Source organism: Lepus europaeus, chromosome 1, assembly GCF_033115175.1.
Source record: "Lepus europaeus isolate LE1 chromosome 1, mLepTim1.pri, whole genome shotgun sequence".
NCBI classification, from domain to species: Eukaryota; Metazoa; Chordata; class Mammalia; order Lagomorpha; family Leporidae; genus Lepus; species Lepus europaeus.
This window is the reverse complement of record NC_084827.1, coordinates 19,873,807-19,900,667: the sequence shown is the minus strand read 5'-3', so window position 1 is coordinate 19,900,667 and position 26,861 is coordinate 19,873,807. Positions and strand designations below refer to the sequence as shown.

At 47.4% G+C, this 26,861-nt stretch overlaps 2 protein-coding genes across 4 annotated transcripts in view; one reads left to right on the top strand and one right to left on the bottom strand.

Annotated features, from left to right (window-relative positions):
- Nucleotides 1-15,035, top strand: part of CALU (calumenin) — a 33,199-nt gene extending 18,164 nt beyond the window's left edge. For 2 of the 3 annotated variants that reach the window (XM_062203164.1, XM_062203318.1), the window contains exons 3-7: nucleotides 2,193-2,386; nucleotides 6,246-6,412; nucleotides 6,954-7,014; nucleotides 10,969-11,168; nucleotides 12,662-15,035. In XM_062203164.1, coding sequence (XP_062059148.1) covers nucleotides 2,193-2,386; nucleotides 6,246-6,412; nucleotides 6,954-7,014; nucleotides 10,969-11,168; nucleotides 12,662-12,766 — 727 coding nt within the window. In that variant the 3' untranslated portion in view covers nucleotides 12,767-15,035. Of the gene's footprint in view, nucleotides 1-2,192; nucleotides 2,387-2,459; nucleotides 2,654-6,245; nucleotides 6,413-6,953; nucleotides 7,015-10,968; nucleotides 11,169-12,661 lie in introns of all 3 variants that reach the window. The other variant, XM_062203241.1, reaches the window with a different exon arrangement.
- A 601-nt stretch (nucleotides 15,036-15,636) lies between these two features.
- On the bottom strand, nucleotides 15,637-19,587 carry OPN1SW (opsin 1, short wave sensitive). The gene is made up of 6 exons (XM_062198307.1): nucleotides 19,242-19,587; nucleotides 18,781-18,949; nucleotides 18,269-18,434; nucleotides 17,635-17,874; nucleotides 16,363-16,528; nucleotides 15,637-15,814 (listed from the first exon to the last, which is right to left on the bottom strand). The coding sequence occupies exons 1-5, from the start codon at nucleotides 19,585-19,587 to the stop codon at nucleotides 16,409-16,411; spliced, it is 1,041 nt and encodes a 346-aa protein (XP_062054291.1). The 3' UTR covers nucleotides 15,637-15,814; nucleotides 16,363-16,408.
- Between the last annotated feature and the right edge of the window lie 7,274 nt (nucleotides 19,588-26,861).

Genomic DNA, 26,861 nt, shown 5'->3' with positions numbered 1-26,861 from the left:
CCCCACCCCGTGCTTCATGTCTCTGCCTCTTTTTTTTTTTTTTTTTTTTTTTTAAGATTTATTTATTTTCTTTGAAAGTCAGATTTACAGAGAAAGAAGCAGAGGCAGAGAGAGAGAGGTCCTCCACCCGCTGGTTCACTCGCCAGTTGTTCGCAATGGTCAGTGCCACACCAACCAGAGCCAGGAGCTTCCTCCAGGTCTCCCACGTGGGTGCAGGGCCCAAGGACCTGGGCCATCTTCCACTGCTTTCCCAAGCTATAGCAGAGAGTTGGATCAGAAGTGGAGCAGCTGAGACTCGAACCAGCGCCCATATGGGATGCTGGCACTGCAGGTGGCGGCTTTACCCCCTACTCACAGCGCTGGCCCCTCTGCCTCTTTCTAACTCTGCCTTTTAAATAATAAATCTTTATAAAAAAGGAGAGACATGGTGTTGCTTTGCCTTTTATATTAGCTTTTTTTAAAATTTTTTTAGATTTATTTTGAAAGGCAGTGTTACAGAAAGGGAGAGACAAAGAGAGAGATCTTCCATCTGCTAGTTCACTCCCCAAATGCCCAAAATGTCCACAGCTGGGCCCAACCAAAGACAGGAGCTACATTCAGGTCTCCCACGTGAATGGTAGGAACCCAAGTACCTGCTTGGACCATCATTTGCTGCCTCCCAGGCACATTAGTGAGAAGCTGGATCAGAAGTGAAAGTGAGACTCGATTCCAGGCATCCTAGAGGCCTTACCCACTCCACCAGGAGCTTCTTCCAGGTCTCCAACATGGCTGCAGGGGCCCAAGCACTTGAGCCATCTCTCACTGCTTTCCCAGGCCACAAGCAGAGAACAGGATCAGAAGAGCAGCCCAGACAGGAACCTGTGCCCATATGGGATGCTGGCACTGCAGTGGGAGGCTTAATCTACGCAGCAGTGCCAGCCCCCGTGTTGGAAGTTTTTTTTGTTTGTTTCCCCAGAAACCTTTTATTTAAGGAAAACGAACTTCATGCATTTCATAAATGCAACTTTAGGAACATAGTGATTCTTCCCACTGTACCTGCCCTCTCACTTACACTCCCAGTGTTGGAAGTTTTGATTTAAAGTTTCTGTTTCCAAAAGGGCTACTTACATGTGTGACTATACGTAGGTTGTCTTGGCCTCTGTAAGTAGGTGATGGAGTTTTCGTGAGCTTTTGCGTTGTGCATAATTTTAAATCCTGCAGTTCAGATGGCGAATCTGAAAGACAGTATAGTGACTGACTAGTTTTGTTGCTTTTGCTTTGTAATCTGCACACTAACCCTCTCAGCTTATTAGCATTCTTATCGCAGATATACATCTTTTTTTTTTTTTTTTTAAGATTTATTTATTTGAAAGGTAGAGTGACAGGCAGAGAGAGAGAAGAGTCTTTCAAGCACTGTGTTCACTCCCCAAATGGCCACAATGGCCAGAAGTGGGCAGATCTGAAACCAGAGCCTGTAGCTTCTTCCAGATCTCCCACCCAAATACAGGGGCCCAAGCACGTAGGCCATCTTCCACTGCTTTCACAGGCCATAGCAGAGAGCTGGATCAGAAGTGGAGCAGCCAGGACTCCAATTGTTGTCCATATGGGTTGCTGGCACTACAGGTGGCGGTATTACGCACTACGCTACAGCGCTGGCCCCAGATACACATTCTTAAGACATTTCATCAGAGTTCTCCATTCTCCAGTTTTCCTGATTAAATACAAAAATACAATTCAGCATAAGAAAAGCTGCTGGCTATTTTTAAGATAAGCATCCCCCTCTCTATGTACCTGTATTTAAAAATTAATCATACCAGTGGTTGTGACCAAGAAATGAAGGTTCTTTTTTCTCCTAAAAGCAGTAAGGGAAGACAGAGAAATTTGTGTGTTATTTGATATAAAGAATGGAGAACCTAGATAAGTATGGATATTCGCTCCTGGATTCTGACCACAGACTGAATGGGTTAGCTTTGGGATGCAAGTACAGCAGCCAGAGACTGTGTTTACCCTGAATGGCTCATTACCAATCAGTGATGGGTCACTGAAGAGGAAAACTGTCAGTTCCTGTCTAGCTGTTTGGTTTTTTAGAGACAATTTTTTTATTTCCATGTGTTAGCCTTGAGCAGCTCCTGTGGTCACAGCACACAACCTGGCTATGTCCAGAGCCTTGTGTCCTTTTAACCTCTTGCTGGATTTCTCTGCATTTTCTACAGAAAGATTGTAAGTAAAATAGATGGCGACGAGGACGGGTTTGTCACTGTGGATGAGCTCAAAGACTGGATTAAGTTTGCACAAAAGCGCTGGATTTACGAGGATGTAGAGCGACAGTGGAAGGGGCATGACCTCAATGAGGACGGCCTCGTTTCCTGGGAGGAATATAAAAATGCCACCTACGGCTACGTTTTAGGTAGGTCCCTACAATCTGGGGGAAAAAGCTTTGTGGAGCCGGCACCTTGAAACGTAACTGTTTTGTCTTGTAGAATGATTGTAGATAAAATAGACGCGGATAAAGATGGGTTTGTGACGGAGGGGGAGCTGAAATCCTGGATTAAGCACGCCCAGAAGAAATACATATATGACAATGTTGAAAACCAATGGCAGGAGTTTGATATGAATCAAGACGGCTTAATCTCCTGGGATGAGTACAGAAACGTGACTTATGGCACTTACCTGGGTAAGGGGCAAGTTGTCAGCCTGGCAGAGACCATGGTCTTGAGTCAAAGAAACAAATGGGTCACACAGGAAAGGAAAGGAAAGGAAGAACTGTGCTTACCTTCAGTAATTCCATGCTTACCTGATTTCCTTTGTTTTAACTTTGTATGCTATGTATTATTTGTTTAATTTTGTTCTTCTGAAGTTTGACATCTTGTACACCTTAAGCATTACAAATATATTTTCTCATTTTCTTTCTGTCCCTCAGAGATCATTTTTAGCGTAGATCTTACTGAAAAGGCTGCATTTGTTTCAACAATGCAAAGTGAGAGACCTTGAGATGTCTCCTGACATGGTCCCTTTAAAGTGTTGGACCTGAAACTCAAACTAAATTAGATTCCTTGATAACTAGTGAGAATAAGGTGAAATCCGTTGTCTTTTCTTAGTAAAATTACATTCAAACAAAAGTTTCCTTGATAAAAATTGAACTATTTCAGTATGTCTGCTTACTAAGTTTACAAATGAAAATTTCCCATTTGTTTTCTCTGGCACATGGGTTTTTCAGCTTGCTTTGCAAGTGCTTCTAGGCAAATAGATGTTATTTTGAATGCTTTCTGTTGACTTATTTGTGGGGGGCCACCTGTCAGTAATTTTCTGTTACTTATTACACTTTGCAATGGCTGACCTAAGGTGTTTTAATTTATGAGATTCTTCTGTTGTACATGATACAGTTTGAGATAAGAATGCGTAAATAATACTTTTTGTATTTTTATCCTGGAAATTAGGGGAATTTCTGGCTTAGAGCAAGTGTCCCCCTCAGCTGCCTTGACAGTGTAATGGTCTGTTTTCCCACTGGAGAGCCAGCTGTCCATGTTCATTACAGGGCTGGATGCATTTCTGGTGAAGAGACTTTTATTTCTATGTCAGGCTGTTCTCAGACTAAAGTGGCACTCTCTGTCCCAGTGCTGACACTTGGCCAAGAACCAAGCGTATCCCACACCAATTAAGAACACACGTACTAAAACCTCCGTGTAGGTGGAGAGTCTCTGGCTGAGACGCCGCATTCTCCGGATTTCCTTAGAAGTAATTATAAAATGTAAAGCAGAGGGTGACCTGTTGTGATCTGCACAGAATGCTGTGTTAATAAATGGGCTTGCCCTTAAGCACTCACTGCTGCCCTGCCCAGGGTGATTCTTCAACTCTGTGCATGATTATTTGCATAAAAATCTGTTGAGAGCTCTGTTGCCTCACAAGGCAGATGATTCAATGTAATGGGTATTTCTGCTGCTGAGACTATACAGAAGCTGAAACGCTGGCTGGAGAGGCAATGTCTTTATAAGGCATCTTTCCTCAGAGGCGTGCGGGCTGGCGGGCTGGCGGGCCCTGGGAGGATGAGCTGGCTAAGTGCTGCGGAATTGATGTGAACATGTGTTCTTGATTCACTTTTGAGTTCAGACTGCAGTCATCTTAGCTCTTAGGTAAAATATGTCTTGGTGAATCCGCTACTCTCAAAAGGAATGTTAACACTGTCTGCCACAAATAAAGTACAAAATCCCAAAGATCCACCCTTGATCTAGTTCCAGGTCAAGAGCCTACCCAACACTGTGTACGGCCAGCCAGGGCCATAAACTGGTGCTTAGCGTACTTACAGGGCTCAAGCAGGGCTGTAGGCCTAAGGGTCATCATTAAAAATAAAGTTCTGCATTTTCCTTTTCCCATTCTCATGTGTGTGCATGTTGCTGTCAGACGACTTGACCCGGTCACCAGGTTTACCCCGGGATGGGAGGAAGGCTCTTAACTGAGAATCTGGTGTGGAGGTGCAGGTTGTTTTTCTGTTACACTGCACAGTTGGTCCTGAAACTCTGTGTTTGTTTAGAAGAGATGACTTTGCATCTAATAAAGACGGTATTTTCTTTAAATTCTTCACGTCTAACAGCGTTAAGTGTACATGTATAAGATCCCAGTGACTGAGGATTCAATATGCTAACTAAATTTTTTACACACAGTAAAGAATGAAGATTTGTTTGAAAGAGTTACTGAGATAATGGGAGAGAGATCTTCCATCTGCTGGTTCACTCCCTAGATAGCCACAACCACTGCGGCTCTGCCAGGCCAAAGCCAGGAACCAGGAGTTTTCTGCGTGTCCCGTGGTAACAGGTGCCCATACACTTGGGCCACCTTCTGCTGCTTTGCCCAGGTCTTTATCAGAGAGCTGAATTGAAGTGGGGCAGCTGGGACATGAACTGGCACCCATATTAGATGCTGGCATCACCCACAACACCCACTACACCCTGTTTTGTTTTAAAATATAGAAAGATTAAACTAGAGTGTCAAAAGTCAGTAGTGTGTTATGTTAAAGGGTCCTTTGGATCTTTTTACAAAACTATTCAATATATTGCAGGAATAATAACTTATCTTTAACGTGGTATCTTTTATCTTTAAAATATTTTCCCATCTATTATCTGACTTGGTTCACACAGCAACTTAATTTTTATATTTCTTTTCTGCAGTTAATACCTTTTTCAGCTTAAAGACACCAGATTTTGTTCTTCCTGCCTATAAACTGTCTAGCGGCTGCTGTGCAGTTCCACAGATGAATAGGTGCAGATTCAGTTTGGTTGTAGTCCAATGCTTATTTTTTAAAAATAGCCTTATCAAAATATAATTGACATACAGTGAACTGGGCATATTTAAGTACACAGTTGGTAAGTTTGAAATGTATATGGCAATGAAACCAACACGACAATCAAGATAATGGATACATTTATCACCCCCTAAAACCTCCTCCTGTTCCTTTTTTGTCCTTCTCACCCTCCCCATGCCTTTGTCCCTAAGCAAGCAGTGATCCATTTTCTGTAACTGTAGGTCAGTTTGTATTTTCTAGAAGTTTATGTAAATAGAGGGTGAATAATACCTGTAACTCTTGGTACATGTCTGAGTTGACTAAAAAATACATACATACCAAGTGTGATCTTTCAGAGTTGTGATGTCTGAAATTCATTTGCTTGAATCTGAGTGTCCTTGAACTGGGATAGAAGGCCTTTGGCATTAGCTTCGTGATGGCAGCCAAATATTTAAGTTTAAAAAAAAAAAAAAAAAAAACAGCAGTAGCTTCATTTGACTTCATCTGATTTATTTTCTCATTTTAATTCTTATAACAGCATTGTGAAGCAGACACCCCTGTTGCCTCTAACTGCTGAGGCATAGTTAATTTACTTGCCCAAGCTCACACAGCTAAAAAAGTGATAGAGTTCACACCTGAATGGTATGACTTTAGGGCCAACACTGCCTGCACATATAACTGGAAAATTCAAGCCTTGTAGAAACCTTAACATCAGTAACAGTGAAGCATTACCTATTTGGTTAAGAGTCCTAGAGCCAGGGTTCCATGTTGGATGGCAAACATTTACAGTCAGCTTGGACCTAACTCAGGTCTGATTAGTGGAACTTTAGCCCTAAACTAAATGTCTTTATACTGCCACAATTTTGCTTGTGTGATCAAGTTATTTCTTCGTTGCTTGGTTTTATCTTTCTTGGAAATGAATATCCCTACCCCTTGCGTTTTTGTTTTTTCTAAAAGCCTTTAAGGCTTGACTTGAATTTTTGTTTTCTAGATGATCCAGACCCTGATGATGGATTTAACTATAAACAGATGATGGTTAGAGATGAGCGGAGGTTTAAAATGGCAGACAAGGATGGAGATCTCATTGCCACAAAGGAGGAATTCACTGCTTTCCTGCATCCTGAGGAGTATGACTACATGAAAGACATAGTGGTGCAGGTGGGTGTCAGCGGGGGTTCTGAACAGGCTCTGTTTCTCTGGGTGCATTTGCCATCTTCCCGCTTTGGCCTTTCGTGTGTATTTGAATGAAATGATTTGCTATACAAGATTCAAATTCCAAGCTCTGTCACCATTTTTCTGGACCTTTTCTAAGTATTTTTGGCTTTCGTTTAGTACTTTCCATCAGATAATATTGGCTGTTTGGTTAGTAGCTTCATAAAGTACTAAAGGGGAAATGCTTTTTTTGAAATGTCCCGTGCTGAGTGGTCCCATCTGTAGCTGTATACATACATAGTCACTGGTCACTTCATTGCCGTGACTTCAGCATCATTATGGCTTGTCCATCATTGAGCAGTGGCAGCATACTTCCAAGAAGACTCTGATTTACCATTTTCCATGTAGAAAAGCATCAGTTGCCGATGGTTTTAACTCTGTGTGTGTGTGTGTGTGTGTTTGAGTGTGAGAGGGAAGATAGCTTATTCTCTTCTGGCAAATTTATTCAGAGACCAAGTGTAATGGTCTTTTGTTTTTTCCTGCTTAGGAAACAATGGAAGATATAGATAAGAATGGTGATGGTTTCATTGATCTAGAAGAGTATATTGGTAAGTGTGCTTCTAGTGTGTCTTTTAAAAGAAGCTAAAATAAAACTTTGGAAGGTGTGATCAGCCATGGAAACAATCTGCTCCATGGGTCAGCTCTTACCAGATCCTTAAGCCAAACCAGTGTGATGAATATTGGGTAATGATAAAGTATCCACAGTAGCACTATCCAACTAAAGTACAAATGCGAGTCACATATGTAATTTTAACTTTCCTAATAGCCACATTAAAATGTAAAAGGAAGCAGATGAAATCAATTTCAATAATGTCTCTTACCTAATCTAATATTCCAAAATGCTATAATTTCCTCTTATACAAATTATTGATTTTTTTATGCATATGTATAGCACAACCCAGTTTGGACCAGCCATCTTTTAATTTCTCAGTAGCCACATTGGCCAGTGACTACCATATTGACAGATTCACAGAATGTACCCTGGGTGTCATATTAATTGATGGTAAAAAATTGCAAGAAACCTGGACTTACACTAGGAAACCCAGGAATCAATAAATAGATAATAATTTATTTGGAAGGCAGAGTGATGAAGAGAGAGAATCTTCCATCCGCTGCTTCACTTCCCAAGTGGCTGTAATGGCTGGGGCTGGGCCAGGCTGAAGCCAGGAACCTGGAACTCCATCTAGGTCTCTCACATGGATAGCAGGGGTCCAAATACTTGGGCCATCATCTGCTGCTTTCCCAGGAGCACTAGCAGGAAGCTGGATTGGAAGTAGAGCCAAGACTTGAAAACAGGCACTCCAATATGAGATGTGAGCAAAGTAATACCTTAAGCATGGTGCCAGATGGCCATCCCTGGTATATTTTGTTTTAAACTATGCTTCTATCAGCTATCATTAAGCTTCATTGAGCAGATCACTCCTTCACTTAGATGTTGTCTGGTCACACCTACTATTTCTGTTGTAGAGTTATTCCAAATGGAATACTCCTTGGATATTTACAACTCCTTTTTTTCTAAGACCCAGTGAAGTACTTAGAATTTTTAGAGAAAGTATGAACCATAGAGGATAGAATGTTGCCACAGTGACTTTTTTCTTAGCAGAGTCTATCAGTATAGTGGATTAAGTCTGGCTATTTTTTCTGAGCTTGAGTTGATGGTTTTAGGATTTTCTACTTTCAGATGTTTTATTCTTTCATTCTCAGCTTTTGACATTTTATCACAAGTGCTAAAACTAAAGAGCTCATTTGAACCTCTGAAGAGAAAATAAGTTTTATAACTGTTAGGTATCATCATTTGCCAAAGAAGGAGGTATTTCTCTCCCCATCATTTAGATTTAAAGGCAGAAGAATTGTATCTTGAAACTACCAAAATTAGCTATATGAGAAAGTTGTGTGTAACTGTGTGTGTGTGTAGAGTCCTCTTTTACAAATCAATAACTAATACAAACACATTAATATCTGGTATGCTAAGTCTCCAGAATAATATCTTACAGTTTCTGGGAATGTGCCAATTTCTGCGCTGTAAGAAGGGAGATCATAAACAGTTCTTTGCCTCTTACATGTAGCATTAATAAGACTCACTCAGAGTTGTGCTGTTTCTTTTTATTTTTTAAATTTTTTATAGAACATTGCAAACACAGAATTAACCAGCGTAGTATACGGATCACTGTTCCTGTGCGAGCCTGAGCAGCCATCAGCCTACAGCTGGTCCTATCTCAGCCACATCCATTTCCTTGCCTTCCTTCTTATTTATTTGTTTGTTTGTTTGTTTATTTTTTAAGTCAGAGTTACAGAGAGAGAGAGAGGGGTCTTCCATCTGCTGGTTTACTCCCCAGTTGGCCTCAACGATCGGAGCTGCGCTGATTTGAAGCCAAGGTCCAGGAGCTTCCTCTGGGTCTCCAAGGGGGGTGCAGGGGCCCAAGGACTTGAGCCTTCTTCTACTGCTTTCGTAGGCCACAGCAGAGAGCTGGATTGGAAGTGGAGCAGCTGGGACTTGAACCAGTGCCCATATGGGATGCTGGCACTGCAGACAGTGGCCTTACCCACTTCGCCACAGCACCGGCCCCGTCTTTCTTATTTTAAATATATATATATATATATATATATATATATATATATATATATATATATATATATATATATATAATTTATTTGAAAGAGATCTCTCATCTATCTACTGGTTCACTCCTCGATGTCCCCCACATCAGTTGAGGCTGGGGCCAAGGGAAAGCCAGGAGCCAGGAACTCAATCCAGGTGTCCAACATGGGTGCCAGGGACTCAGCTGCTTTGGGCTGTCACTACTGCCTCCCAGAGTGCACATTAGCAGGCAGCCAAAATTGGAAACAGTCAGGATTCAAATTCAGGCCCTCCAGTATAGAATATGGGCATCCCAAGTGGTAGCTTAACCACTACATCAGAAGCCTGTCCCTCCTTTCTTATTTAAGGTAGATTTGGATCATCTCACTCATCTGTAAACATTTGGTTGTATGTCTCCAAGATATATATGTGCTTCTGAAAACTTTCTTTTTTTTTTTTAAATACGTATGTATTTTGAAAGAGTTATAGGGCAAGAGAGAGAGACAGAGAGATCTTCTATCCACTAATTTACTCCCCCAGATGGCCACCACAGCCAGCAGTGGATCAGGCTGAAGCCAGCAGCTAGGAGTTTCATCCAGGTCTCCCACGTGGGTGGTGGGGGCCCAAGCACTTGGGCCGTCTTCCGCTGCTTATCCATCCCAGGCCATTAGTAGGGAGCTGGATGGGAAATGGAACAGCCAGGACATGAACCAGAGCCCATATGGGATGCCAAGGTCACAGGCAGCAGCTTTACCTGCTGTGCCACAGCACTGACCCCCTCTGAAAACTTTTTAAAATATCTCAACCCCCAAAATTATTAATTCCTTAATGTTACTGAATGGAATCATTTTTTCAAAATTCAAATAGTATTTTTCATTGTCTTTACTCGTTTAGCTATTTTTTTCTAAGATTTATTTATTTATTTTGAAAGGCAAAGTTAGAGGTTGATCTTTCATCCACTGGTTCAGTTCCCAAGTGGCTGTGGGTGCAGGGGCCCAAGGACTAGGACTTGAGCCATCCTCGGTTGCTTTCCCAGGCACATTAGCAGGGAGCTGGATGAGAAGTGGAGCACCAGGACTGGAACTGGCCCCCAGCGTGGGATGGCAGCATTGCAGACAGTGGCTTAACCTGTTGCACAACGCCAGCCCCACTGGTGGTGGTCTTGTTTCCGGGAGGCATGCCTGCCCAACTGAAGGACACTGATATATGTGCTCTGTGTAATAATTCATTAGTAGAGACAGATTTGGTTTATAACATACTACACTTCTCAAATTTCCTTGAGAATTTAAAACTGTACCTTTCTAAAACCAGTCATCCAGTTTACCTAGGTACATTGAGGTGAAGTGAAATAGGGAACAACTAGTCTTTATCTTTTCTTGGTGCAAGCCAACGTGTTCTGCACTTTTTAAGGTACAAACACTGCTCTTATTCACTCAAAAGCAACAGCTGTAAATATTCTTGTTGCAAGATAATTAAGCTTCAGGAGAATACCCTGTTAGAAGGTCTCTCTGGCCTATAACACCCTTCTGACTGTTGTTAGGTTCCAAAGAGATAGATGAGCAAGAAGGGGTAGGTCAGACTGGCATGAGACAGTCTTTGGAAAAAAGGAACTGGGTTCTAGTCCCTGTTGGGGCACTGGATTCTGTCCCGGTTGCTCCTCTTCCAGTCCAGCTCTCTGCTGTGGCCCCGGAGTGCAGTGGAGGATGGCCCAAGTGCTTGGGCCCTGCACCCGCATGGGAGACCAGAAGGAAGCACCTGGCTCCTGGCTTCGGATCGGCACAGTGCACCAGCCGTGGCGGCCATTTAGGGGGTGAACCAACGGAAGGAAGACCTTTGTCTCTCTCTCTCTCTCTCTCACTGTCTAACTCTGGCTGTCAAAAAAAAAAAAAAAGAAAAAGCAAAACCCTTTTCTGTGTCTGCTCAGGTGACATGTATAGCCACGATGGAAATGCTGACGAGCCAGAATGGGTGAAGACGGAGCGAGAGCAGTTTGTTGAGTTTCGAGATAAGAACCGTGATGGAAAAATGGACAAGGAAGAAACCAAAGACTGGATCCTCCCCTCAGACTACGACCATGCAGAGGCAGAAGCCAGACACCTCGTCTATGAATCAGACCAAAACAAGGTAGGTTTGGCCAGGCCTAAGCCAGCTAGCAGTGATCTGAGTCTTGTTTCTAGAGGATTGCCTAAAAAATTTCTGTAAAGGCACATAGAGCATTTAAGGCCTTAATTAGTCTAAATCTGCCAAGGATATAAATTCGGCATTGAAAACGTCCAAGGTGACACTAGCTACCTGATCTCATTTTAGAAATCCCTTTGCCTGGTGTGCTGGTAGTGCGAGCAGAACTAGGACTTCAGAAAACAGCCTCTCTGTGTGGCCTCTGCCCAGCACACGGCTTCCTTTCTCTGTGTGTCCTCAGGATCTTTGCTTGCTTGCCTTTTTTTTTTTTTTTTTAATCTCCTGGCTTTGTTATTTCTCTTGTTTCTTAACCTATTAATAGGCCTATTCTGCCTACCCAAAGCTAGTTATTTCCTTCTTAAATATATACTTTAAAAATGAAGTCCTCTGTAGTAGTTTATAAATCAGCTTTTCCTCTGGAGCCTGTTAAGTGTCCTTGATCAATTGGCTGAGCATTCAGTCCACTGACAGTGGTGTCATCACTAAGCCCTGACACCTTTTTCAGAGATTCAGATTCTCTGTTTAAACTGAAAATGAATCTAACTATGGGGATTTTTTTAAAGACATTTTTTTGAAGATTTATTTATTTATTTGAGAGGTAGAGTTACAGACAGAAAGAGGTCTTCCATCCTCTGGTTCACTCCCCAAATGGCCACACCTGGAACTAGAGCAGTCCAAAGCCAAGAGCCAGGAGCCTCTTCTGGGTCTCCCACGTGTATGCAGGGGCTGAAGCACTTGGGCCATGGTCCACTGCTTTCCAAGGCACATCAGCAGGGAGCTGGGTCAGAAGTGCAGCTTCCAGGACTTGGACCAGGTCCCATGTGGGATGCCAGCACCACAGGCAGTGGCTTCACCCACTACGCCACAGTGCCAGCCTCTTGGAACCTTTTTTTTTAAGGGTTGATCTATCTTGAGTTCCTGCTCTCAGTCGCTTCTGTAGCCAGGTGCTTTGTCCTGAGATAGTGGGGAATGAAACGTAGACATCCTTGGGAACCTTAGTGCTGTAGGAGATGAGTGTCTGAGCCTTGAGTTGGGTGTGTCCGACCCGGCTGATGGCCCAGGCTGGTGAAGGTGTGGACGAGGCTTGCGGCAGAGTTTTGTTCTTCCTGTCAGAAGATGACTCGATTCACTCTGAAGCACTCGCCCAGTTCTTGACCATCTCTGGCTTGTGCTCCTCGTTTTGCTGTAAGGGAATTTTCTCCTAGGGAGCAAGCCCAGATCTGGCCGTTGAGTTGTTGAGCTGTATTATTTCCATCCTTCCTCCTTTAGCTTTCTTGATAACAGAAATGTATTAATTGCTGTTTGCTTCCCACTGGGGGCAAGGGAGAGGGTAGAGTTCACATACAATTTAGTAGGAATAATTAGAATGACCGTGTCGCAGTGTTTCTGCCTGTGGTGTGGGAAGTGTATTCTCACTCCCTGGCTTTCTCTGATTGCAGGATGGCAAGCTGACCAAGGAGGAGATAGTTGACAAGTATGATTTGTTTGTGGGCAGCCAAGCCACAGATTTCGGGGAGGCCTTAGTACGACATGATGAGTTCTGAGCCGCAGACAGAGGAACCTGCGCTTCTTCAAAAGTAATTTATTTTTACAGCTTCTGGTTTCACATGAAATTGTTTGCGCTACTGAGACTGTTAGGACAAACTTTTCAAGACGTGCACAGGCGTCATGAAACAATGAAAACCATCCCGTCCCATTCCTCCTGTCTCCGAGGGACTGGAGGGGCCGTGCTCCTGCGGAACAGCTCTCACCATGCACTTGTGTTTGTAGGCTGACGCTCTGTGCTGTGTGTAACATGGTGTTTGTTTTGTATTTGTTCTCTAGTTGGGAGTATGATCTGAAGGGTCACACGTGGAGGCAACCATCAGCCTTCTTACTCTTTCTCAACCCCTTGTCTGCCAGTTTTTATAATCTCACTTAACTCATTTTTTAAAGCCTATGATCAATAAGAAATGTTCAGGAGAGAGAAAAGGAAAAAGATATCCCCCCCCCAAATTGTATTTAGAAGGCAAACACTCTGCCTGTTAAAGTCCATTTCCCAGGTGGTGGGGGCCACACGTTGCGCTCGGCTGCTGTGGGGCCAGCAGCAGACCCCGCCGTTACCTGGGCAAGGGGCAGGTCCTGGGCTGAGCGAGCTCAGCTGGACTTGCTTCTGTTCCCCTGCCCCCACCAGCACCAGCTGTTGGCTGATTTTGTCAAGCACAGCACGGTGGGGAAGAGCTGGGGCCAGTGTCTTGAAAACCAATCATGTAGTGAGTGTGATCTCTTTATAGAGCTGTTTCCAGCTCGAAACAGCTAGAAAACTAAAGGAAAAAGACAAGTATATTCAGGGCAGGCGTTCTGTTCTGGCTGTGCATCTGTTGAAACGCTCACGGCATCATTATTTGCCTGTTGAAATCACTGTCAGTGCCCCACATGGTGCCTCCTCCCCAGGTGTGCCAAGGAATTCATCTTGGTTTCACTGTAGTTAGAATTCACTCCTTTCCAATCACGTCAACAGCATCGAAAGTGCCTTTACTGAGAGAATGATCGCCGGGCAGGGACCTGCCTGACAACTCTGAGAAGACATGATGTGGACCGCCTTTTATCAAAGCTTAGGACTTCCCAAAACAGGGATTTTTTTTCCTTCCCTTTCTCTTTTGAACAGTAGTTACATAATAGCAGTATTAGTTACAGGCTTGGCTGCAGTGTTCTGTTCTTGTGTGCTGGTTTCCAAAAACCATGTGCTGCTGAGTTTACCAGGGATCCTCTTACCTCACAACACAAACCACTTACTACCAAGCCTCTCTGTGTCTGCCGGAGAGCTGAGCTCAGGCTCAGAGGCGAGAGGACCTACCGAGAGAGGCCTCTTTGGTTTGAGGACCATAGCGCGCCCTTCCTGCCTTTGACCGTCACCCCACTCCTCTTCTCCCCCGTCTCTGCCACCAACAGAAACAGATTCATCGTGGATCGGCAGGTTGCCAGTCCTGCCGACCAAAGCGAGGGACGTTGTAGAAAGAGCTGAAGAAACCCCGTCTGTTCCCAACTCCACCTTCCCCATATTGTATGTAACGTGAACTCTGTCCATTTGGGTCCTTTTCTTACAGATGGGCCTCTTGAGAATTCTTGTATTCCAAGTTTTTAGCCCTCAGGTTACTAAGATAAATATATGTATATATAACCGTTATCATTTCCTGTATTTTCTGGATAAACACGTTTAGGTGATGCTGGGTGAGTATTAATCTAAACCCAGGTCTCTCCTTTGGTCTTCCACAATCACATTGAGCTACTTGGTATGGTAAAAAGCCAGGTGTGATGTGACATCACCCCAGCCTTGGCATTGAGCTCTTGATAATGAATACACTAAGTTTAACTCCAGTATAGGGCAATGGAACCCTCCACCCTCCAAGTTCTCCGTTTATTATAAAGACAACCAGAGAGTGAGTGACGCCACCGGCCCTGGCTTTGGGAGGGCGCGGTGTGAACCTTGTGGCGAGAGAGCCTTGCAACCCTCTCAGTGCAGGGAGCCCGGGCCTGATGTGAAAATCACACACTTAGAAAGCAAGCCTTAGTCTGCCAAATGGCAGCTTCTGGGTGCGGGGCCTGGCAGCAAGCAGTGTACCCTGATCTTTCTGATCCGTTGGATTCTTTTTTTGGTTTAAATCAAGCCTGAGGCTGATGAACAGTAGCCACACACCCACATCCTGTGTTCTGTGAATGCTAGCTCTCTTGAATTTGGATATTGGTTATTTTTTATAGAGTGTAAACCAAGTTTTATATTCTATAATGCAAACAGGTACCTATCTGTTTCTAAATAAAACTGTTGACATTCGTCGTGGGGTATGTGTGTCCTTCATTCTCTAGGAAATGGAACTGGGGCACTGGAGAACGTCACAGAACAGGGCCCCTCCTAGAAGGTTGTGCCCCTCCCAGCCCCGGAGGAAGCGCTGCCACTGCTGCTTCTGAGCCTCCCCTCCTTCTCAGTGAGGCTGTAGCCCTCCACGCCTCTCCAGTCCAGAACAGAGAGGAGCCCACTGCTTGTTAGGTAACAATGATGCCAGACACGGGCCACTCCTGCACGCACACACACTTACCTTCATTCTTATTTCCCAAGGCGCTCTTTCGGGGAGGTGAGGCGGGGAGGAAGGGGATAGAGTATAAGGTAAGGGAATCTTTGGTATAGTTTATAGATGGTATTAAGATCTGCAAGCTCATCTTGAGAACATCAAGGGAATTAAGCTGTTGGCCTTAATAAATACACAGCTTAAGATGGGTGTCTAGGTGCAGCCAGCGAGGAGAGGGGCAAGGAGAAAGCACCTGGAGCCAGTCACGTGGGCTGTGGCCATGGCCTTGGCCTTCCCTGCCAGAACCGTAACAGTGATGCCATAAAGGTGTTTTTTTTTTTTTTAAGATTTATTTATTTGAGAGGCAGAGTTACAGAGTAAGAGAGAGATCTTCCATCCACTGGTTCACTCCCCAAATGGCCACAGTGACCAGCTGGAGCTATGTCGATCTGAAGCCAGGAGCTGGAAACTTCTGAGTCTCCCACATAGGTACAGGGGCCCAAGCACATGGGCCATCCTCCACTGCTTTCCCAGGCCATTAGCAGGAAGCTGGATTGGAAGTGGAATAGCCAGGGCTTGAACTGACGCCCATATGGGATGCCGGCCCTACCATAAGTTCTTTCAGACTTTTATTTGGGCAGGCTAGAGGTTGGGTTGTTTATTTTTTCCTCCTCCACAGTGTTTTCTTAAGTTTGTTCTAACTTGGCATAAGTCATCTCAGGAGAGATCCCCAAAGGGGAAAAAATGACTATTAGCCATGCGCTGAAGGGTCAGCAATGAGCTTGCTTAAAGTAACCTTATTTGAGGAATTTTTTAAAAAGTTCATGGGAAGCACATATTATGAAAAAACTATGCATGGATTTCAGAATTGTTTTACACTAATTGAACTTTTTAATTTCATTTTTCCACAAGCATTTCGAAGTCCCTTCATGTCTACAATTCAGTGCTAAAATGGCCTGTGGGTGGTCTGGTGTCCCAGCTTTGGGGACAGTAGCTTGGTGGGAGGAAGGTGAAAAATAGACTCCAGATTGCCCTCCCTCCCCTTGCTGTCCTTTGCTGTGGTGTTAGTAGTTCTGATGGCCCAAGTGCAAACTTACTTAAGAGTGAAATCCCAGTTGCCACAAGCAGGCCAACATAGGGTCCTTAGTTGGGGCCAACTCTGCTGGAAGAAACGGTGGAAACTTCAGTCTTCTGGGCACTGGACACGTCAGAATCGTCGGTCATGGGCTTCCCGCACACCATCTCCATGATGCAGGCTCGGAACTAGAGAGAGCCAAAAGAGGAGAGGCGCCTTGGCAGGTGAGCATGGAGAAGATGTCACTGTATCCCCAATGCCTCACAGCACCCTGAACCCCGGATCTTATCTTCCTCATCCTAGAGATTAGCTGGATTCCAGTCTAGAGATGCTTGCCACGCTGGGTCCACAGTGCTAAACCCACAGCACTCTGGCGGGATGAGGCCTCAGGCTTTGCCATAAAAGCAGTGTCAGGTGCAGCCCCACAATACCCCCCCCCCCAAAACACACACACACTCCTGAAGGTGCTCCCGGCTGGACAAGGGCTGCCGGTTCTCTTTCTCCCTGGGAGATTGCAAAAACGGTTTTGAATCCATATCAGAGGCTGATGGAAACAAATTCATTGTGGAAGTAGGGCTTTTGCTTTACAAGATAGAAGTTCCTATGGGGTGTTTTTGTTTTTTAAGACTTAACCATTTGAAAGAGAGCTTCTATCTACTGGTTTACCCCCCAAATGGCTACAGCAGCTGGAGCTGGGCCAATCTGAAGCCAGGAGCCCAAGTGCTTGGGCCACTCTCCACTGCCTTCCCAGGCACATTAGCAGGGAGCCAGGTCAGAAGAGGAGCAGCCCAGACATGAACTAGGGCCCACATGGGACGCCAGGGCCACAGGCAGAGGTCTAGCCCACTGTGTCACAGTGCTGGCTCCTAATTCAGGTTGGATTTAGCAGTAGGATGCCTTTGATAACCTCAGATAGTAAGAGATGCTTTGGGGATTTATGGCTGTGTTGTTTCTACACTGCACACGTGCTCCTACAGGCTCAATGTTGGAAGAGATTAAAAACACAAAATGCAAGGACTGGAACTATAGAACTATTCATGAAGACTCCTCATCCCAGTGTGGAGGCACTTGGTTTTTCTGGCCTAGGTCCTGTCCTCCATGGGGTCTGTTACCTCGTCTTAATGACTATGCCTCCCTCCCTGTGCCTTCCAGCCTTCCTGAGGGTTCTGTGGCTTCCCTCGTTCACTCCTGGAAACCCTGAGCAGAGTCCAGGTTACTGTAAGCTTAAAGTCATTGGAGGGGAAAGAACTGGTCTTGAGCCAGGCTCTCCAACAAGTGTGAGTGGAGGCTTTACCTGCTTATTCATGAAGCAGTAGATGATGGGGTTGTAGACACAAGAACTCTTGGAGAAGAAGGCAGGAATGGTGACGAGCCGTAAGTCCAGCCCGTGGTTCCGGTTGTTGACCATGTACATGGCCAAGGAAGCGTAGGGCACATAGCAGACACAAAAGGACCCCACCATGACCACCACCATGCGACTCACTTCCCGCTCGGCCTTCTGGGTAGTCGCTGACTCCTGCTGCTGAGCCGCAACCTGAGGCAGGCAGAGCAGAGAGCATTGCATCCCTCCCTCTCTTCCCAGCCCGCCATTCCCAGGCCTCTGGACCCTTTGCTATTGGGGACAGAGCACTCTGCTTCTCTCCCAACTCGTGGCCTAGTTCTCTGGCTCTCCTTTGAGGAAGGCAGGGTGCAGGCAGCTCAGGTCTGCAGCCTTGGAAGGGGTCACGTGCACCTGCTGAGAGCCCTTGAGCAGGCTGGACTTCATTCCATTTCATCACTGGCCTGACCCCTGCTGCCTCCACCGCCTTCATGCACCCCACCCTCTGGCTGTGGACATTTCCTGATGTCTCTAGGACACTCGCCCACCTCTCCCTCTCCCCCAGAGCCCCCTAACCCACTCCTCCTGGCCCCTCTGGAAGGCCACTCACAGCCCGGAGCGTCCTCAGCAGCTGAGCGTACGAGAAGCAGATGATGGAAAGAGGTATGATAAAGCAGAAGATGAAGAGGAACCAGGTGTAGTACTCGCTGCGGTACTTGGTGCCCACGGTGTACCAGTCGGGGCCGCAGGAACACTGCAGGCCCTCGGGGATGAACCTGCCGAGGACCAAGCACTCACCTTGGGAGCAAGCACTCGCTCCCTCTGGGCCCTCCGCGTGCATGAGCGGGATGGGAACTGATTCCTGGAACCTCTGCTTGGAACCCGGGGTACCGCAAGGCTTCGGGCAGGGCTGGGTCTCTCCTCACCAGCTGAGGCTGTGACAATTCCAACTGCCGAGTAAACATTGCTCATCCCCCACAACCCCTTAGCCTCCCCTACTCCACTAACTCTGTAACAGTTAGAGGTCGCAGACTAAAAGCTTACAAAAATACCCCAGCTTGCTTACAAGCCGCGTCAACCTGAGCCGCTAGCTCAGCCAGCACCGTGGCCCTGCACTCTCACCGGCTCCAGCCAAAGAACGGTGGGATGGAGACGCCGACGCCAATGGTCCAGGTCACCAGGACCACTATCAGCGCGTGCTTGGAGCTGAAGCGGAAGTTGCCGAAGGGCTTACAGATGACAATGTAGCGCTCCAAGGCCAGGAAAGCCAAGGACCAGCCTGTCACCAGACCTGTGGCGAAATGTGAGAGTAACAGAGGGAGATGGAGCCCCACCCAGCTGGCCGGCGGAGTGGATGACAGGTGGGCTGGGGAAGCCAGAAAGACGGGGTCAGCCTGACGTTTGGACTGGAGTTTGAGACTCAACATACCCAAGTCTGGGCTGCTTTTTACCCCGGTCTTCAAAAGAGCACCAAGCTCCTACCCCCCAGGCTCTTCCTGAGGGGCCCGCTGCACCTCAAAAGCCTGGTTGCAATCCTGCAGTGTTGTCCTTGGCCTCTCCCCGGCCCCCTAACCCTGTAATACCTGCAGCAGAGCCCGTGAAAGCCTCCAAAGCACAGACAAAGCGGCCAAAGACGAAGTAGCCGTAACAGCTGGCGATGAAGACATTGAAGACAGAGAAGATACAGGCGAGGAAGCCTGCCAGGGATATGTTGACCAAAATGTAGTTGAGCGGCTGCCGCAACTTCTTGTAGCGCAGCGTGGCCACCAGCACCGTGGCGTTGAGGGGTGTCCCTACAAAGAAGACAAAACCCATGAAGGCTGCCTGGAGGTGGAAGGCCCACACAGGGGCGATGTGGTACTGAGGTCCATCCCACGGCCCCACCGAGGAGAGGTTCTTGAACAGATAAAACTCCTCTTCCTCTGACATCGTGTTCCTGGGATGCCCCCACCCCCTCGGGTTCCTCTTATAGATTATCCCTCCACCGTGCTTGCCCCCCCAACACAGCCCCTCCTCCAAAGACACTTGGGCTCTGTGAGCGATCCTAAGCTTCCCATGGCCAGAGCTTGGGATTAGAGAACCCTGAGCCCCACCTAAACCTCCTTTTGTGCTCCCAAAGCCGATTGTTCTTCAGAGGATAACAGATTGGGGTCAAAGAATCCAGATCTGCAGATATCCAAGGCCTGGGGAATGCTGACCCATATTCAGCCATGGTGCTGCCACCTTGTTTTGCTTTTGTCCTTTCAATGACACTGTGGAGGACACCCCTCTGCCTCTGGCAGCTGGCACAACTACATCGCGAAGGGTCACACCTGATCTGCCCCTCTGAGGAAGGCGCCCACCCCAGGCCCCCTCTGCAGAGAGGCTGGGAGGAAGGGCAGGCAGTGGGGACCACCCTGGAGAGGCAGCTTGAGCATCCCCAGCCATGTGGCACCCATCTGTCTGTGCTGAGCCTACCTCCAGCCAGGCCTTCACACCATGCTCGCGCCTACGCAGTGGCGCCAACTCCGCTCTCTGCGCTGGTTCGAGTCCTGGCTGCTCCACTTCTGATCTGGCTCTCTGCTAATGGTCTGAGAAAGCAATGGCAGATGGACCAAGTTCTTGGCCCCCTGCAGCCACATGGGAGATGCAGAAGAAGCTTCTGGCTTCGACCTGGCCCAGTTCTGGCCGTTGCAGCCATTTGAGGAGTGAACCAGCAGATGGAAAATCTTTCTGTCTCTCCTTTACATAACTCTGCCTTTCAAATAAATAAATAAGTCTTTTTTTTAAAGATTTATTTGTTTATTTGAAAGTCAGAGTTATACAGAGAGAGGAGAGGCAGAGAGAGAGAGAAGTCTTCCATCCACTGGTTCATTCCCCAGATGGCTGGAGCTGCACCGATCCAAAGCCAGGAGCCAGGAGCCAGGAGCTTCCTCTGGGTCTCCCATGTGGGTGCAGGGGCCCGTGGACTTGGGCCATCTTCTACTGCTTTCCCAGGCCATAGCAGAGAGCTTGATTGGAAGTGGAGCAGCCGGGTATCGAACCGGTGCTTTAAGCCACTGCACCACAACACCAGCCTCAATAAATAAGTCTTTAAAAAAAAAAAAGCCCCAAGTTCAATGTGATCAACTAGTAATTTATCTCTATTAAAGAGAAACTAAGAACTCCCAGTGGAAGACAGGATTATCCAATCTCTAAAGTGTGTTGCCTGTATGGTCTAACATACAATAAAAAGTAAGAAAGGAAAATGAACAGAGGTCTTGGGAAATGTGACCTATAGCCAACAGAAAAAGCAACCAATAGAACCAGACCCTAAGATGACCCAGTTGTCATCAGCAGAAAGACTTTAAACACTATTTTATTTCATCTTAAATCATTTTTAAGTGTTTATTTATTTTCATCTACCTAAGAGAGAGATCTCTTTCATACACTGGTTCACTCCTAATGCCTACAGCAGCCAAGGCTGGGCCAGGCCAAAGCCAGGGACCCAAGAACTCCATCCATGTCTCCCACTTGGGTGACAAGGACCCAAGCACTTGGGCTGTCATCAGCTGCATCCCAGGAAGCATACAGAGGAAGCTAGAGTGGAAGTGGAGGAAGCAGGACTTGAACCAGCACTCTGAGATGGGGTGCCAACATCCCAGTAGGGACTTAACCAACTGTACCACAACACCCACCCCAAACAGCCTTTTAAATATGTTCAAGGAATGCAAGGGGAAAAAAATGACTACCATGAGCTAACAGCTCGCAACAAAAGAATGGGAAGAAGAAAACAAAGACCAAACGGGAAGTCCAGACCTGAAAAGTACAGTAAGAGGGTACTTCAGAAAGCTTATGGGAAGTATGCATTATGAAAACCATGCATGAGCGTGGATATTAAGACCAGTTGTTGGGGCTGTGGCATAGCAGGTAAAGCCTCTGCCTGCAGTGCCGGCATCCCATATGGACGCCGGTTCGAGTCCCGGCTGCTCCTCTTCCGATCCAGCTCTCTGCCATGGCCTGGGAAAGCAGTAGAAGATGGCCCAAGTCCTTGGGCCCCTGCACCAATGTGAGAGATCTGGAAGAAGCTCCTGGCTCCTGGCTTTGGATTGGCAGAGCTCCTGCCATTGTGGCCATCTGGGGAATGAACCAGTGGATGGAAGACCTCTCTCTCTCTCTGTCTCTCTCTGCCTCTGCTTCTCTGTAACTCTTCCTTTCAAATAAATAAATCTTAAAAGAAAAGAAAAGGAAAAAAGACTAGCTATATCACACACCACATCCCATATCAGAGTGCTCGGGTTTGATTCCTGCCTCTGGCTCCTGATTCCAGCTTCCTAGAAATGCAGACCCTGGGAGGCAGCAGTGATGGCTCAAGCGACTGGATTCCTGCCACCTATATGGGAGACCTGGATGGAGTTCCCAGCTCCCGGGTTTGGCCTGGCCTAGTCCTGGCCATGGGGGCACTTGAGAAGTGAATAAGCAAATGGGAGTGCTCTTGTTTTCTCTTTCTCACTCTCTCTCTCTCTGCCTCTCAAATAAATAAAAAATGTAATAAAGTGTTGAAGACAGCTCACACTAGCACACAGGAACCAAGCGTTATGTTTTTAGCCTACAGACTTGAGTAACAAACCTGATGCAAGCCTACAACTAAATAAATGATGTATGAAACAAAAACTTTTTTTAATATTTATTTATTTATTTGAAAGGCAGAGTTACAGAGAGGCAGAGAGAGAGAGAAAGAGGTCTTCCATCTGATGGTTCACTCCCCAGATGGCCGCAACAGTCAGAACTGAGCTGATCCAAAGCCAGAAATCAGGAGCTTCTTCCGGTTCTCCCACGCATGTGCAGGGGCCCAAGGACTTGGACCATCTTCTACTGCTTTCCCAGGCCAGAGCAGAGAGCTGGATCGGAAGTGGAGCAGCTGGGACTAGAACTGGCGCCCATGTGGGATGCCGGCACTGCAGGCAGCGGCTTCACCCGCTAAGCCACAGCTTAGCCCACAAAAGCTTCTTAAAACCTTATGCATAGATTTGGAATTTGACCCACAATAAACAGAGCTTGTAATTCAATTCCATAAACTTCCTGAGGCCCTCTCAATGGTTTTCCAGTAGAGTGGACAGCAAGAGGAGCATCCCTGGATCTGCAGACAGAACGGCAACAAAGGGATGCCTGGAAAATCCCCCAACACTTAGAAAGAAACAATAGCTATCTAAGCACATCATGCATCAAACAAGAAATCGAAGGGAAATTTGAAATAATTTTGAGCTGAATGACAATAAAAACAATGACTCAAACTTGAGGGATGCAGCTAGAGCAGTGCTTAGAGAGAAAGTCATAGTTTTAAGCACTTATATTAGATCAGCTTTTTTTAATTTTATTTTTGACAGGCAGAGTTTAGACAGTGAGAGAGAGACAGAGAGAAAGGTCTTCCTTCCGTTGGTTCACCCCTCAAATGGCCGCTACAGCCAGCGCTTGTGCTGATCCGAAGCCAGGAGCCAGGTGCTTCCTCCTGGTCTCCCATGCGGGTGCAGGGCCCAAGGACTTGGGCCATCCTCCACTGCCTTCCCGGGCCATAGCCGAGAGCTGGCCTGGAAGAGGGGCAACCGGGACAGAACCGGTGCCCCAACCGGGACTAGAACCCCGGAGTGCCGGAGCCACAGGTGGAGGATTCGCCTAGTGAGCTGCGGGGCCGGCCAGAAGATGAGTGTTTAAAATATAAACTTTTAGGGCAAGCATTGTGGCACAGCAGGTTAAGCCAGCACCTGAGATACCCACATTCCACATCAGTGTCTTCTTCCAGTCCTGGCTGCTCCAAGTCTGATCCAGCTCCCTGCTAATGTGCCTAAGAAAGCAGCTGGTGATGGTCCCAGCTGTTGCAGGCATTTGGGAAGTGAACCAGCAGATGAAAGTCTCTCTCTTTCTCTCTCTCTCTCTCTGTCACTCTGCCTTTTTTTTTTTTAATTTTTTTTATTTTCATCACTCTGCCTTTCAAGTAAACTATTCTAAAAATTGTAGTGATCAAGAAGTTGAAGAAGAGTAGCTTAAACCCAAAGCCATGGCCAACACCGCGGCTCACTAGGCTAATCCTCTGCCTATGGTGCCGGCACCTTGGGTTCTAGTCCTGGTTGGAGCCTTTTTCTCTGTCTCTCTCTCTCTCTCTCACTGTCTAACTCTGCCTGTCAAAAAAAAAAAAAAAAAAAGCAAAAGCAAATGGAATACTAAAGAGCAGAAAGCAATGAAACTTAAGAACAGAAAATCCATGAAACGGAAGCGAACCTGAACGCAGAGCCCTCTCCTGCCTGAAGCCCCTCCCCAACAGGAATGGAGCCATCAGTTACAGGCTCCCCAGTCCCCCCCGTGGCAAGAACTCTCCCACCATCACCGTTTTAAAGACTCCTAGATGCTACAAGAGAGGCAAGCACTTTCCCAAACTGAGCAGAATGTGGGGCTTTGAAAGGAAACTCAGAAATGTGCCACGGCCTAGGGAGGGTTTACTGCCACCTGGCACACGGAGTGGAACCCAGGTCCCCCAGTTCTCAGTCCACCACCCTCAAAAAGTCAGTGTCCACACCAAGTTTCTGTCATTCAGAGGGGGATGCACTGGGACCAGGATTGTGGCACAGGCATCCCCCAGGGGAGCACCAGTTCACGTTCCAGCTGCTCTGCTTCCAATCCAGCTCCCTGGTAATGTGCCTGGGAAAGCACACGATGGGCTTGAGCTCCTGCCCGGCCGTGTGGGAGACCCGGCTGCGCTCCTGGCTCCTGGCTTTGGCCTGGCCTAACTAGCTGTTGGAACCATTTGGGAGAATGAACCAGTGGATGGAAGATCTCTTTCTCTCTCTGTCTCTCCCTCTCTCTCTTTGTGTCTCTTTGTCTTTCAAATAAAATAAATCTTTTTTAAAAAGAAAAAATGGATTGATAGGCATCAGGGGACTCTCAAGCTTCCAGCGGGGCCCAGAGTATAGGGTGACAATGTCCCCCAGTGCTCGGGTCTGCATAGGTCCAAAGGCGAGGCAGCCGCAGAAGGAGGAGCTGGACGCAGGGTTCAGCAAGAGAGCCACACTGGGCTGGGCTCGAAGCTCCTGCAGGCCAGGCTATGCCCTCATTCTTCCTAGGGAGTCACGGGCAGTTTTCCAGCCTGGATATGCGGCTGAGTCTCCGACAGCCATTCTCCAGCCGCCATGCTCAGTCTCTCAGGACAAAGGAGCCAGACTAGGGTGTAACAAGGGCGGCTCCCACAGCAGACTTGTCTTCCATCGCTCACTGGCCACAGGGCCTTGGGACCTGGTCTCTCTCAGCTTCTTCCTTTGTGCGCAAAATGGAGCTCCCCAGAGCCTTGTATCTGAAGTGTGTTGGATTGTATGGGAGATCTGCTATGGAGCTGTCAGCCCAGAAGTCAGCACACATTATACGCCAAAGGTATACTTGCATCAAAGCTCTCCCACCCTCCTGAGGCCACCATACCCAGCTCTGGACAAATCCAACAGAGAAAAATCTGTGTAGCGAGACTAAGTCTCCTCCCGTCCTCCCCTGGACCTCCGTCGACCTCACCCCCTTCCACATCAGCGGCCGCTCTCCCAGGATTGTTCTCTCCCCAGGACTCTAGGCTGAGGGTGAGCCTGGAAGCCCCTGCGCCAGGCAGCGCCTCTCCTGCAGAGGGGTCTGGCCTGGCCCCCCGTCTGAGCCTGCACTGGGTTTTCTGGCAGCCATGCGCGTTGGGGGCTTCCCAGGGAGCTTGCGGTCCATAAAAGAAACTGTTTTCACACAAGGAAGGGGTCGTGCAGGTGCTCCTGTGGCCTGGGGCCTTGCACGGGGTCTGGCCACGCTGAATTTCATCCTGCGGAGTGCGCCCGCCCTGTCACTCCAGCTTGGCCAGACCCCGCGCAGTCTCACCGGTGTGCTGGCCACACCTCCTGAACACACAGCACACCCAGAGCTCGCCAGAAGGGAAGCAGGGAGGGTCTGCAGTACATGGGGACCACGGAGGGTGGCGGGTACCGCTCTGTTCCCTCGCACAGCACTGAGGCTTGGCTACCGCCTCCTCCTGGCTGTCCGCCCACCTTTCCTCTCTAGTCCCTTGCCGGGCTCATCCTCAGCACCAGTATTTCTCAAGAGGGGCTTTATGAGAAAGCAAGGAGACCCAGGCCCCACAGCCCCTTCCTGCGTCAGCCACCCTCCCCTCCAGGCCGGAGGAGAGGCCAGAGCTCTAAGCCTGGCTCTCTCTCAGGGGTCATCAGCTGAACCCAAGACCAAGGATAGAAATGCTCTTATTCCTCTAAGTGTAGGCATGCAGAAGAAAACTGCTTGCAGGGCCAGCATTGTGGAGCAGAGTTAAGCCGCTGCCTGTGACATGGGCATCTCATATCAGAGCTGGCAGCAAGTCAGAGCTGTGGTTCGAGTCCCGGCTGCTCCACTTCCAATGAAGCTCCCAGCTAATGTGCCTGAGGAGGCAGCGGAAGATGGCCCAAGTGCTTAGGCCCCTGCTCCCCACGTGGGAGACCCGGATGGAGTCCCTGGCTCCTGACTTTGGCCTGGCCCAATCCTGGTTTTTGCAGCCATTTGGGGAGTGAACCAGCAGATGGAAGATCTCTCTCTCCCTCTCTTTCTATCATTCTGCCTTTCAATAAATAAATAAATATTTTTAAAAAATAATATAAGTTTATTTTGTCACGAAAACTTTTAGAAATGCATGCACAGTCATTTTTCAAAATGAATTTTCCATGAACTTGTTGAAGAGGCCATGAATCCAACGTGGGAACAAAAGAAACAGCAGTGGCCAATGAGAGGCGGGAATGGAACTGAAATCCGATCCCCTGTGGACTTGCTGCGAGCGCCCTCCCTAACCCTAACCCTCCCTCGGATTCCCCAGCTGCTCATTTAGGGTGCAAAGGGTCCCCCCTGGAGGGCAAAGGGTCCCCCCTGGAGGGCCACGGCTCCCTCCCTGGGGACTTCACAGAGGTGGCTCTGGTGGGGCGTGAGGAACTGAGCAGACATAGCAGGCAGCTTCCGGGGCCTGGGCCTCTGAGCAACCCGTTACCATGGCAATTGGAACCACCTGGACCAGGTCCCAAGGCAGGGCTGCGCCAAGCGCTCTGCTGCAGGTTCGGACCGCATTCCCCCTATCCCAAATGGTGCTATTGCCGCTTAGCCCTTATTTCTGATATAATTTCTGTTCTGAGTGGAAAGTTAAAAAAAAAAAAAATGAAAGTTTTTCCCATCTGGCTTGCAGCAACTCAGTTACTCTT

Excerpts from the sequence above, each read along its gene's own strand:
- OPN1SW (XM_062198307.1), bottom strand. The coding sequence starts at position 19,587 with ATGTCAGAGGAAGAGGAGTTTTATCTGTTCAAGAACCTCTCCTCGGTG. Across the intron at positions 18,435-18,780 it reads CCGTTCTTTGGCTGGAGCCG|GTTCATCCCCGAGGGCCTGC; the intron begins GTGAGAGTGCAG and ends GGTCCTCGGCAG. Across the intron at positions 16,529-17,634 it reads ACTGCTTCATGAATAAGCAG|TTCCGAGCCTGCATCATGGA; the intron begins GTAAAGCCTCCA and ends GGCTCTCTCTAG.